This window comes from Hippocampus zosterae, chromosome 18 (genome assembly GCF_025434085.1).
Source record: "Hippocampus zosterae strain Florida chromosome 18, ASM2543408v3, whole genome shotgun sequence".
In the NCBI taxonomy this organism is placed as follows: Eukaryota; Metazoa; Chordata; class Actinopteri; order Syngnathiformes; family Syngnathidae; genus Hippocampus; species Hippocampus zosterae.
The window spans coordinates 10,704,658-10,717,955 of NC_067468.1; the positions used below are offsets into that span (position 1 = coordinate 10,704,658).

Here is a 13,298-nt window from a genome sequence, read left to right on the forward strand (position 1 = left end):
TGCAAAGACTGATAGAGGTTTATACGTCGTGAACACGCGTCTCACTCATCGTTATACAAGTTATGTTTCCTTTTGATTTCGGCTTCTTCAGTTAGAGGGTCATCAGGCCCACGATTATTTTTTGAAAATAAAAATGTTTACTGCAGCTGAGCAGATCTACAAAGGACACAGAATGCAGCTTCTGACTCTGTCTGGTATGTGACATAATGTATCTAACATTCCAGATACCTTGAATGAAAATTCCTATAATTGTCAGACCAAGTAATCAGAAAGACGTTGGTATCTACAATGTTAATTCCTGATTATCACACTTGTCTTTAAAATCTTGAGAACAAATTACAATAACAATTTGTGCAGTATGTAACTCCACACACAGGAAGACGCTCGCTCCCCACTAGCGACCGGGAAGTGACGTTTCTGCTTTGTAAGGCCGACGCAGACATTTTAAAATAAACATTTAGCTAACGGCTAAATGCTACACCACCAGAGCGCTCACGAAGGGGCGAGCGCGCGGTGCCACAAAATACATTCATACCCAAGGTTTGTCAGGTTTTTACGGATTGATGAACGGCGCTTTGCGGGGAATAAACGCACGAAGATGTTGAGGAGTCTGGCGCCGGGGAAAGGAGCTCGTTAACACCGTGGTAAGTAACTGTCGCAGTTGACTGCCAAGTTAGCTTGTCTGAGCTAAGTTGACTGCATCTTCGGTGTCGCCTCGAATGCCTCTGTTGCATTTGTTGTCGCAGCTGTTACGTTTACAGTAGCATCGCACGCTGAATATTCTTAGGTGATTTATTTTTTCATTTGCCAAGTTCTTGTGCAGCTTCAAAACCGTGCTTAGCTTCATCGTTAGCCTCAGTTGGTTGGTTGGCTAGCTGTCCAGCGAGCCACAGGCAGCAACTAGCTAAGTCATTCATTCTGGCACACGTTGACGTCTTGGGTTGCTCGTCCGGCTTAATGTGGCCTTGGGAAGATTTAGTGGGCATTTACAAATATACACCGAGCTTGATTGACATGCCGGCGGCTCATGAGAATTTCAAAACCCGAATTAAACTCCGTTTCTACCGTTAGAAGTCAGTGTATGACTTCTGATGAAATGAGTTGTTGTTTAGAGTGCTACAACAACGTATATCCCCCCCCCCCCCCCCCCAAACAACTCTTTAGCCTTGGTTGGGCACTTGTAATTTATTTTGACTACTCTGCTAACACACTTTTAATTTTTAAACAACCGCAAGCAGTGAAAAGTTCTTCAGCATCCTTGAACGTTACTATAGAAGTTGCTCAACTGTGATTTGTGAAAATGGACACAATAACATGCCTCCACTTCTAATTGCTTGATTTATAATTTGTTGTTGTAGCCTATCGTTGAGATTGATGACACATGTTCTTTTTCCTCTGTAGGTGAGTGCCTGTCAAGGCACCTTGCTCCACATTTGTTGGAACGAGCATGAAGATGGCTGATTCGGAGAAGGCAGAGGAATTTGTTGATGCAGAGTGTCCCTCCGAGCGCTTTGACGAAGCACAATCAGCCACCACGTCTGTCCAAGATGAACATCTAAAAACTGAGACCACCACAAGTACCAGCTCCCCAGCAAGGGAAAAGGAGGATGACAGCCCCTTGTACACGGAGGGTGAGCAGAGTCTTCTCTCCTTGCCTTGTTTGATGAAGGAGCTCCGCAGAGACTCGCCCGAGTCGCAGCAGGCCTCCACGGGGAGCGAGAAACCAGCCTCTCGTCACATCTATGAAAGCGACTCCTCCAACCCGTGCATGCTCTCCCCCTCATCGAGCGGCCACTTGGCAGACTCGGACACACTCTCCTCATGTGCTGAAGGTGCCGGAGAGGAGACTGAAACTAAAATGGAAGCGGACCCCGCCAAGGAAGTAGATCGGCAAACCAGTGGGAGGAAATCTCGACGATCGCGTTCGGAGAGCGAGGCGCCGCCCAATGCAATGGCGGCAAAAAAGAACCGCTGTCAGCCCGCGGGAGCGAGTGGGCCCGAGAAGCAGATCAATGGCAAGCAAGCCAAGGTGAAAGGCCACCGCAGCCAGAAACACAAGGAGCGGATGCGCCTGCTGCGTCAGAAGCGTGAGGCGGCGGCACGGAAGAAGTACAACCTGCTGCAGGACAGCAGTACCAGCGACAGCGAGCTCACGTGCGACTCCAGCACCAGCTCCTCCTCTGACGACGACGACGACACTTCCGGAGGCAGCAAGACAATCAAGACCGATATTCCAGGTAAATCTGCCTCCCCGCCGGGAGAGCATTTCTCAGGTTTGAGCAAATCTTTGTGCTCTTTGGCAGTCACAGTTCATCTTTAAAGTCCCTGTAAAGGACTTTTAAATTTGACCTATCCTGTAGAGCAGTGCATGATGGTAACATTTCTCATATGCCATAACGAGTGAAAACATGTCACTGGGTTCATTGAAAAGTTTTGGTCGTGTCAAACCCAAGCTTTAGCTTTATCATTTGATCAGTCACCCTTTGTTTTTCCTCACTCACATCATGTCATCGAGTCTCCCCGCTAGAAAGTTGTGGCCATCCATTTGTCCCGACGCAGTGTTACTGTCGGACCACCGGCGGTCAAAACGCACGCCGTGCATGCTGCGTCTATACCTCACTTAATTGGTTGGAAGCAACAGTTGTCGCCCACGTCGTATGCGAGCGGGCCATTTGCTGTAAATAGATGCCACTTGCTTGTGTTAGCTCAATGCGCAGCGAGTCTGAGCCCCAGGCGCCTTGTTTGGCTCCAGCGTGCAGGTGGAAAGGTGTTAATAGATTCATTTAAAGGTCAACTCTGTTGGTGAATACGAGGGTTAGCCAAAGGTGGCCTGTTGTACCGTGTCATATATATATTTTCTCCCCCGCGACTCTTATTCTTTTGTGTACATTATACGCCTCCCAAATTTCCCATAATTCGTCCTGTCGTTGCAGCCTTGGCTTTATTTTCTCAAGTGTTGAGAGGTGTCTCTTCATGACAAAGGTGTTTATTTGCATGGCGGGTAAGCGATGAAATGCATATTTCGCATATACTGTAAAGCATTACCTTGACTTAGAAATTGTGCTGCACGATTTTCAAAAATAACCCAGCTGCAGGTTTTGTTTTTGTTTTTTTTTCTCCCCTCAATATTGCAATTTGATATGCTATTATTTTTCCAAGGCCGTCTTCCCATTTACACATCGATCTAAAATGGAGGAAAATGAAGCATAAATTAACGAGAGACGGTTTATCTACTTTATTTACAGTTGTTGAGCGACTAAAGACGTGGTTCAATGTTTGTTCCGCAAGTCACATTGCATCATCAATGAGAGCAAGCCGTTTTCAACACTTGAGGCTGGCCAGCTCGTTGTAAAAAATAGCACACGCATGTGTGGTCTGACCGAAAATATAACATATGAATTTTCACCAAATTGTGACAAAGGAGGTTCCACCCCGACGGCAGCGTAATGTAAATGTTCAAAAGACGACGCGATTGGTTGCCGCTTGGGTCCGATGGCTGCGCTGCTCGTTAGCAACGGCGATAATTGCTAATGCTCCATGCTGAGACTCTGCTGGCATTTTCATGCTTGGGTGGTAGTAGTTTTTCTAATGATAAAATAGTTTTGTCGCGTCGGCCCGTTTTTCGGGGCGCACTGACCATAGACGTATTTTGCACATTTCTTCATTTACTCCCTCTGGTTTTGGAAATACCACCACACAACCTCCGGTGAGTAGACTTGCCGAAATAGCGTATCCAGTACACTGAACTCAACTCAAACTGTTGACTGACTCACGAGGCCACGCCCCTTAAAGATACACATCCAACACATTGTCAGTACAACACGGACCGGAATGACGCTCTACAAAACCAGTTTTTCTTTGCAATCCTTGGTTTTCGTGTTTTTTATTTATTTTTCATTTTTCTTTTTTTTTAAATTAATTTATTTTTTAACTATCACGATCAAGGTGCCATTGGTTCCTCCTTCAACCCTGCTTGTCCTCTCGGTCAGTCATGTTGTGTGGCTGTACTGTGGCTCTTTCTCTTGAAACTCCGCCCTCAGCTTCATCCACATCTGCCTCGGTGTTTTGCGGTGGTGAAGATCAACCACGACATGAAAAGTGGCACCACCAATATATATAAATTTTTTTATAAAGAAGTCGTCCACTTGGCGTGCGATGCTTTATTCTATCGGGGCAGAGGCCACTATTGGAGGAAATACAGTTTTTACCTGTGGACTCCAGTGTATGAAAAATATGGTATGAAGTTGTGCTTTTATTCTTGGATGTTTTTTTTATTTCCATAGATCCGAGACAAAACTAGCTCTGGAAGTCTAGATAACTGGTTTTGGGTCACTCATGATCACGTTCCGCTCCATTTATGTCAACGTTGGTTCTTAGGGTGATCTTGGAACTTGGCATGTGATATGTGACACCACTTGTTTGTTTGTTTTATTTTCCTCATCCCAACAGCTGTTTCGTCCTCTTCTAACCTTGCGTCATCTTTGCAATTCCAGCTCGTAAATAGTAGACGGCTCTCTGTTTGCGTCCCGAGTCTCACAGATTAGCGTGTAGGCCGCAAAAATCGGTCCTCCAAAGCCCAACCATCAATGATCCGCAGGAAGGGAAGACGTCAACCATTTCAGTATTTTTCAACATCTTCAAACATCGACTGCATGATGTAGTCCATCAGCATGAAAGTTCTGATCTGCACGTAAAACAAGAAAGCGAAGTGTCATTCTCTCTTGAATTAAAAAAAAAAAAAGTCCACTCAGGAAGCATGAATCCACTACCACTGTCTGTTCTTAAGCCTTGGCCTCAATGTCTTTCAAGCTGGCTTCAGACGTGCGTCGGAGAGATCCAGAGTGGGCGCCCACATTCACGGGCTGCTGGACAGCGGCGCGTGGGACAGGAACGGCATCAGCAGCGTGCTGGAGGAGGCCATGACGCGCTTCGCCGTCATGCAGCGCCAGACCGAAGAGCGCTTCCGCGTCTGGATGGAAAAGCTCGCGCACCTCGACTCGGACGACTCGTCCAAGCGCTCGAGCGACGCCCCCGAGGGCGGGCAGCAGCCGCCTCCGCCGCCAGCGCCCCAGGGAGCCCGACCTTCGCCCGCTAGTTCTTTCTTGCCATCGTCCGAGTCCGCGGAAACGATGGCCGCTTACATGTTGACGCGCGCGAGCGGCAACAACACCGCCGCCGACGCTCCCGTCAACAACAACAACAACATCCTACCTGAAGCGGTCTCTCAGAATGGAAACCTTGGCATCGCGGATCCTGGTCTCTTGAATGTTTAGACGCAACTTCGAACTGTGATTTCACCCGCGTGGAAGTTAGTATCACGGCAGGACTGACCACGGGATTTCCCGCTGGCATTGAATCACTGTGAGACTTGGGAATATTTGCAAACCTGCACGGACCCGTGCTTCCCGTCGTACGTTGCCGAGTCAGGGCTACTCTTGCCCCCCACCCCCAAAAAAAAAACATTCAATCTACTTTTGATGTATCATTATTACTATTATTTTCCCCCCCATAAAAGCAGATCCCCAAAAAGGCGCAATGGCTTCCGGTGTGTATTTCCCCCTTTTTCTCAAACTAGCCGATGGTGTCATTCTTCGAAAAAATGCAGCCGCTACATACTGTGAGACTTCGGACTAACTACAGTGGTGCCGTTAAAAACATGAGTTCACTTTTTTCGGTCACGCTCGTACCTTTACTCAAATCTCAAGTCGTCTTCCCCCAATTAATTGATTTTTTTTTTAAAAAGCCACTTTTTAATGAGGAAAGATGGCTCTCAAAAATATTGTACTTAATAAATAGGTACAATGAAAATGTCATGGAATGTGAAGAAAACAAAATGGCATCATGATTAATTGATTGTGATTGTGACGGTAATTAGGTCGTACAAATACACGGAGCTTGTCCCAAATCCTCAGTAAGCTGCAGTAAGCTTACTCATTTTTCGCAGAAGATACAGAATAGATCTGCCTGTGAGTACTGTTACAGATTTGCTCCACTGTTTGAGTTCAAATATCCGTTGCTTAGAGGAGTTACATCACCGAAGGTGTTTTGCGTATTTTGTTAGTATTGAGCCAAGTCAGTCAGATTTAAGGCAAAGAAAGCTATGTGGTTTGTAATCCACGTCAGTTTTTTTTAATGTTTATTTGACAGAATTACATTACAACGCTTAATGCCTCTTTTTTTGGGGGGGGGGCGGCTCAGAAGTCACTTGTATTTCAAGGCACCACTGTAAAACCTCATGCACTGTTACAAAACACCCCAACCTTTCTTTCACATTACTACAAATATATTTTGGCGGGTTTTTGAAACTACCCCCCCAGCCCCCAGGTTTCTGGGCCCCTTGCCCACCTGTATGTTTTCCTCTCCCCTCCAGCTGTCCCCTGGCGTGGCCGATTGTGGCATTCTTACAACAACAAAAAACCACAACCGCTATATTCTCCTCCACACGGGCAGGGAGGAGCGGCAGCAGAATAGCACGGTGCCTTGTCATTCAGCAGTCCCGCCGGCCTCCTCGTAGTGTTCATATATAACCTTTCGTAACGTTTACAGCCTGCGTACGTTTCATGACGGCCTTTATTGGCGTGGCGGAGCTTTCCGAACCACCACCCGCAGATTTGACGCATTCAAATCCAAATGGAGAATCACAGTACATGCAGGTCGTTTTGCCTTTTCAACTATACTATTATATTATTAGATTTCAGGGGTTTACGTTTTTGCTTTTTTTTTTTAAGTGTGGGGGGGGGGGGGATTGGGGGTCATAGTCGCTGCTACTACTGCCCTTGGTGTGCAGTTCACTGGGGAGAGAGCTACATGTGAGTACTCCCGACTGATATCAACAGTGTCTCATCTTAAGACACAGTGCTAAAAGCCTCAAATTTGGTCTTTTTAATTATTATGATTTATTTTAATTTAATTTTATTTTTTTTGCGCTGTTTTTGTCATTTTGGTCTTTGCTGTTAAAAGGGACACTATGCGACTGAAATGGATCGTTTACTTGTGACTGAAACAGGGTGCAGACCAATCGAATATTAGGGTCACATGAAATAAAATCAATCCCAAGGACGAAATAGCAGCGTTACGAGAATAAAGTTGCGATATTGGGAGTCTCGCATTGAAAGATTTCCAAGATCAAGATGTAATTGCGCAATAAGAATATTCCCGCCCGACGCGAGCGATGACAGTACGGCTGCCGTGGGCCAAATTGCCGTCTTTAATCATACAACCTACTCTGCCAATATTATGGCCTGCCAATATAAAAATTTTTCCCCTCATTTTTACTTTCACTTTAAAATTCAGACTTTAGTGCAGTAAAATGACTTTCTTGCAATATGGCAACAGTCTCGCAGAATTACGGTGTTCCGACTTTTGTTGCACTATTAAAACAGGGCACCCCCCACCCCCGTGAAGTCCAACTTAAGTCACATTACGGCAGTCTTATGTGACCTTAGGCTGGCAAAATTCCAAACGTTTGTGACGACAACTTTTTTTCCATGCAATATTTCCACCTTTTCTCCAGACTTGTCTTTGAATGCTACTTTTAGTTCTGCGCCATTACGACTTTATTCTTCAAAAGCAATGCTGTCTTCTCACTGCTTTTCTTTACCTTGTAAAATGAGCACTTAAGTCTCGATGACATTTTTCTTGGTCATGATAGCGACTTTTTCTCCTTGATTACAGCTTCTCTCAGAATGATTTCCACGTTATTCTCGTACTGTAGCTCTCCGCCTTCATTCTCATAGTTTATGTTTCTCGTTTGTTTTCAGCATGGCCCTAAATACGGCTTGACTGACAGAGCATGAAAATATTTACCACCTCCTAAAACTAATCCGAGGGCTCATTTGATCGCCGGTGACCTAACGTGACGGTTTAAAGCAGCATGAAGGAATCATATTTATAGCTCGGATGCGAGCATGTTTTTTTTTTTTCTTTTGGCAGTGTCGGGTGTTTTGCATGCAAGTTCTATTAAGTGTGGAATGTGAAATGCAGAGTTGCCACCATGAAGCATGCCAGCGTGCCAGGTTTAGGATCGCTTCTGACGCAGCAGCGTTGCACTCCCCCCCACCCCCCTTCTTCTTCCAGAATGTGTGCATTGAGTGTGTTTTCTCTCGCTTGTGCGTTTAAAATACCACGAAGGACATTTTGTTGTCTGCCAAAGAGACAATACCGGTATGTGTTTTTTTTTCCCTTTTCTTTATCTGGCCTTTTGGCAGAATTTAGTTTTCTCTGATAGCTAATCAGAGGTTCTTCACACACACACACACACACACACACATGCACACAGAGAGTCGTCAGCAGGGTGTATTGTTTTTGTTGCGTCCAATTTCCAGGGTCGAACTTGAACAAATGTTCTTGTTTTGTTTGGCCTTTTTTATTACCCAGCTGCTGTTTTGGTTTTCATCTGAGAAAAAAAAATATTTGGACGCGTTTTGTATCTACTGTATTCCAGTGTCGTTTTTATGTGAGTGGCTGTTATTTCAAGAGAAATAAATGCGAATAAAAATGAAACCAAAAAAAAGCGACTGTATTATTTCACGCAAACATGACAACATCGCGTTTCTGGCAAATTGCAAAAAGAGCATTTACCTATTTTCCTTTGAGCTCGGACCCCCGCAAAGCGAGCTATTGTTCCAGTGGTTTCCGCGATCGCCCGTCATCATTCATCAATTAAATGACCGCTATCAGGGAGTATGTTGAGAGAAGCATTACAGACCGAGTGTCTTTGTTCCACTGCCATTAGAGCTCTGACGCTTCCACAGAAGACCAAAAAAAAAAGCCATTTATCCAGAATAACAACACGAATAAAGGTTGGGAATTTTCCTTTTTTGTTTTTTAAATAGCTGACCTTGCTCTTGTACAGCTCTGATACTCCCCCTTTTACGACCCATTTTATTGTTGGTACTGATGAGTACAGAGCCACCTAATGGAAAAAAAACGATTGGCGGAGGCTGAAGTCATTTGGTCTTTCTTGGCGGTGGGGTCTTCAACTTGATTGCAGCCCAATCCCTCTGTTCCAAGCCATGTTTTGAATAATGAAGTGTTCTCTCTGTCCTCCGCAGACGGGCCTCCAGTAGTGGGTCACTATGATATTTCAGACACTGATTCTAACCAGGAGAGTATGAAAGTGGAGAAAGTCCGGCCCAGCGTGATAAAGCGCGAGCTAGAAACACTCAGAGGCCAGGATATGGCACTTCGCTCCGGGTGTATAAGAGCTCTGAGCTCCGTGGCAGGTCAGTTCCAAACCCCCGGCGGACATTTTTTTCCCCTCCTCCTGCTCCTCCTCTTCAGTGAAAACTGGACTTTTGAGCTTTCTTTGGGTCCGTCTTGGCAAGACGTCTCACTCTGCTGCCTCTCTGGTACTTTCTCCCTGCAGAATTTAATAAGGTGTCGTTAGGGTGAGGGTGGGGGGCGCCGTAAACGAAGTCCACAATTAGGATTTTTGTCGTGGCGTGACTCTTCCTTTTACCAGCTGCCTTTTACTACCCACATGCACACTCACGCGTCCTTGACTCATCATTGTGTCTTCAGCAGCTCCGAGACCTAAGGCCCTGCCCCTTTGCTCGACACAATGTGGTGATTTGTGCTTGTTTTTGTGTTTTATTTTGCCTCAGGCCACGCTGCGGTGGAGACGTCGCACAAGGATGGCCGTCAACACAAGGTCCAGATCAGCATCGGGTCCTCGGACAGCGAGGTAGAGATTGTGGGCGTGCAGGAGAACGCTCGGTAAGGACGCGCTAGTTGACCTGTGGGTCCCCCCCCCCCCCCCCCCTCGTAGTGGGAAACAGTTGTCTCTCAGGCAATCATGGCAAGGCGGTCAAGGTGTTTGCATCGTTAAAAATTGATTCAATTAACACTTTCATGCACCCTGTAACCTGATAATGTTCCTTGTTGATGTTCCTTAAAGGGTTAATGTATGATGTAAATAATGTGGGGCTGAAACCATTAATCCCTTAACTCAATTCTATGACCGACAAAAAAAATCCAAGCAAAATATCTGCGTCTAAACTTCACAGTGAATATTTTTTTCCCCACGGACTAATCTTACTGACTCTTACCGGACTCTGAATAAGCGTGTTGGCGACGAGCCAGGAGGGAAAGGGTGGCGAAATCACCAAAACAAATCCAAAGGAAAGTCCAAATGTGCACAGTTCACCCTAAAGTTGTTTTTTTTGTGTGTGTTAAAGATGCGCCCACCCTTGCGGCGGTGTGATCAAGAGCTTATCGTCGTGGAAGGATGACCACTCGGCGGAGCGATCGGCCTCTGCCAACACGACGACGACGACACAACCCCCGCCACAACGGTGGACATGCGTCTCACCTCAGTCCAGTTGGGTATCCCCGCCGGAGGTGGTAGACCTCACGCTGGACGAGGAGAGCAGCGGACACAAACACATACCGTAAAAAAAAAAAAACCCTTCACACTGAAAACACCCTTACTCTTCCTCGTGGTCACGTTTGCCTTCGCGGAGTTTGTTTTTACCAGATTTTGAACAATCGTATAAGAAAGCCATTCTGTTGACAATTTTTTTTGGTTTGTTTTGGTAGATGTGGTTACACAGCACAGCACTTGAGTTGCAGGACTAAAGGTGAATCACCTTTTAATTAAAGCAATACCCTCCCTCAAACTGATGACTGTGAGTGTGTGTGCCGTACAGTGAAAAACCATAACTTTGCTGCTTGGAGAGCGAGGCCACGTCGTGGAACCTGGCTAGCTCCATTACTAAAGATAAAAAATATCTCTTTGTTATTCATTCTTTCCATTTTCAGTTTGCCGTCCGAAAAGGAAAATGTGACTGATTTATTTCTTCTTTTTTTTATCTAAACACCAAATCCAACAATATGCCCAGGTTTTCAGATTTCAATTTTATGCTCAGACCCCAAAAAACAAAAAAATGAACATAGAGAATTTTATTTTTTATCATTTTGGGGGGGTTTCATGACCCAGAAATTTGGTAAGAAGCATTTGTAAAAATACTTGCTCGTGTTAGCTAATGCTAACAGTCCGCATCAGTACAGTATCCACCATGTTAACCACTTTTGCTTTTTGGACAAGTACTGAATGAACTCCCTCTCTTCTGCCTTCCTATCGCTCTTCTTTAAATGCACCTTAACACGCATTAGACACTTTAAATGGTCAAATGTTTTGTACCCCTGTTTTATTTAAGCAGTTACTGACTGGCTTATAAGATGTCAGCTAATGCTAGGCTTAGCATAACTTCAGACGATATTGCTTAGACTGCGGCTAACTTAGCACAACATTGAACAGCATTTACTATTTTATGAGAAATTGAGACTCTATTGACATGTATTCATCAAAACTGTGGCCAATGTTGATTTTTAAAAGAGCTGAAACCAGCTGATTCATTAAATAAGTTTGGCCGTAATTCTTTCATTGGGGCTTGTCTCTCTGATTGCATTATTTTCAAATCATGTCCACACAGGACACCATAATGCGAGCTTGTAGACTTTTGTGAAAATCACTTCAACACCACCTTATTTTTAAAATATTATTCTTTTAACCATTGTGCAGTGATATGCGAGTAACTGTGTGGATATACTGTAGTTTGGTTACCGGTATTCATTTTTTGGTTGCAAATTGAAAATGGAAAGAATGAATGATACGCGGATTACAGTGTAGGTTTTTTTTTCAGTTTATTTTTTTTTCTAAATGCCAATCTACCCTCTGTCATCCATTGGTCATGTCTGGTTAAATGAATGGATGAATAGATGAAAGTCTCACCACTGGGTTTTTATTTGACTTCAGGCTTCTGCAGGTGGTTCTCACGTTGGTGCTGCTGCTGCTGCTCTGCTTCAGATGCAAGCGTAACATGTTACAAAAATCGGACACGTCACATCCCATGTGCGAATGTCCCAGTCTGGCTTTTTTTTTTAAACTCTTTTACTCATCTGAATGAATGGAGGGTGTGGGGCTGTAAGAAAATATATCTTCCATGTCCTCCTGAATGCCTTGAAATGTACACAGTTTTCCTTTAAAAAAAATATTTTTACCCAGCAAAACAGTTGACTTTTTCCAAACCAGACAATAACTCTTTTAATAGTAAATGCGAGTGTAGCCACATGTGCAATATGTCACGTGTGATCTGTCATCTCGACACACTGCTGTTATTATTATTTTTATACCAGTGACAATTAATCATCCAACTTTTGCGTTTCCGGTTTCCGAAAGGTTTTGTGAGTATAGTAAAATGATGATGTTGCACCTCTGCTGGTCATTGAAAGGGAAAAAAAATCCTACACAAAGATTTTTAAACCAAAGTAAATCATTTGTGTTCATAGCATTCATTGGGATTTTCTCCAAAATAGATGAAAATAATTTTTCATCATTGGCCAGCTGTATGAGCTGATTCTATATATTTTTTAAAATTCAAAATGCTATGCATTTGTTTCCCCGATATCACAGAAATAGCAGTTCTTTTAACATAACATCTTTCCCTCTTGCATCCTGTTATCCTGTTTTTATTTTTTTTTTAGTTTTAGCTGAAATACAAAGTGGAGGGCATTGTTCACTTGTAGGGCGGGGAAAGTGCATTCACTCATGTCATACTTCGTCTCAGCTTTTCCTTCCTGTTGTGTTTTTAATGTCAGTATTTTAAATTAACAAAAAAAAATGTTTATACATGTTGCTTCTGCCACATCTTCCTTTAACTTATGTCTGTAGAACAAAAAATGAGGCTATTTAAAATAAAAAAAAACAATAAATAGAATGTTATTTAATGACAATCTTATGTGCTGCTTTTTTTAACGGTCCTCGTGTTTGTCTTTTCGCTGATTGTTTGGACAATGATTTTAGTCCTTTTGTTTCATATTAAGACATGATGTGTTTAGTGTGGGCATGCTCTTGTGTCAGAGTAGAAAGAATGTGTACAATACTTGACGAAAGCTCCCTTGTATTCTTTTAGTAGTCTAGACTTCAATAGTCTCGCAGCCAACAATACAACCTCGCTCACAAAAAGTTGCCCGCAGGGGTCAGAGTTTGTCTCGTGACACCTGCTGCGAGGAGGGCATATGGAGTTGGGCTCCAAAAGGAGGACAATGAAGGAATAGAGCTATGCAGCCCAAGTACCCTTCAGTCACATCTTTTCATTCCTCAGGGCGCAACATCAGCTGTATGCTAATATGACTATGATGGCTAGGTTCTTAGTTCCACGGCATTAAAAAAAAAAGAGAAGAAGAAGTTTGGACAATCTGAGGCTTAAAATGAAGCGTAAAACTGCCTCTGCAAATGTATTTTCTTGCAATTCCTGCAGTGATTCAAATAAATTGTTTGTGCCTCACTAAAATGT

At 44.0% G+C, this 13,298-nt stretch overlaps 1 protein-coding gene across 3 annotated transcripts; it reads left to right on the forward strand.

Annotated features, from left to right (window-relative positions):
- Window positions 1-423: 423 nt before the first annotated feature.
- ark2n (arkadia (RNF111) N-terminal like PKA signaling regulator 2N) lies at window positions 424-12,735 on the forward strand. Of its 3 annotated transcripts, XM_052050187.1 has the most exons (5): window positions 426-644; window positions 1,402-2,237; window positions 9,054-9,224; window positions 9,606-9,717; window positions 10,179-12,735. In XM_052050187.1, the coding sequence occupies exons 2-5, from the start codon at window positions 1,448-1,450 to the stop codon at window positions 10,393-10,395; spliced, it is 1,290 nt and encodes a 429-aa protein (XP_051906147.1). In that variant the 5' UTR covers window positions 426-644; window positions 1,402-1,447; the 3' UTR covers window positions 10,396-12,735. The 3 variants fall into 3 exon arrangements, with proteins under 3 accessions (XP_051906148.1, XP_051906147.1, XP_051906149.1); XM_052050189.1 differs by lacking the exon at window positions 9,054-9,224 and having other exon boundaries at window positions 427-644; XM_052050188.1 differs by lacking the exons at window positions 9,054-9,224; window positions 9,606-9,717; window positions 10,179-12,735 and adding an exon at window positions 4,810-6,910 and having other exon boundaries at window positions 424-644.
- Window positions 12,736-13,298: the final 563 nt, after the last annotated feature.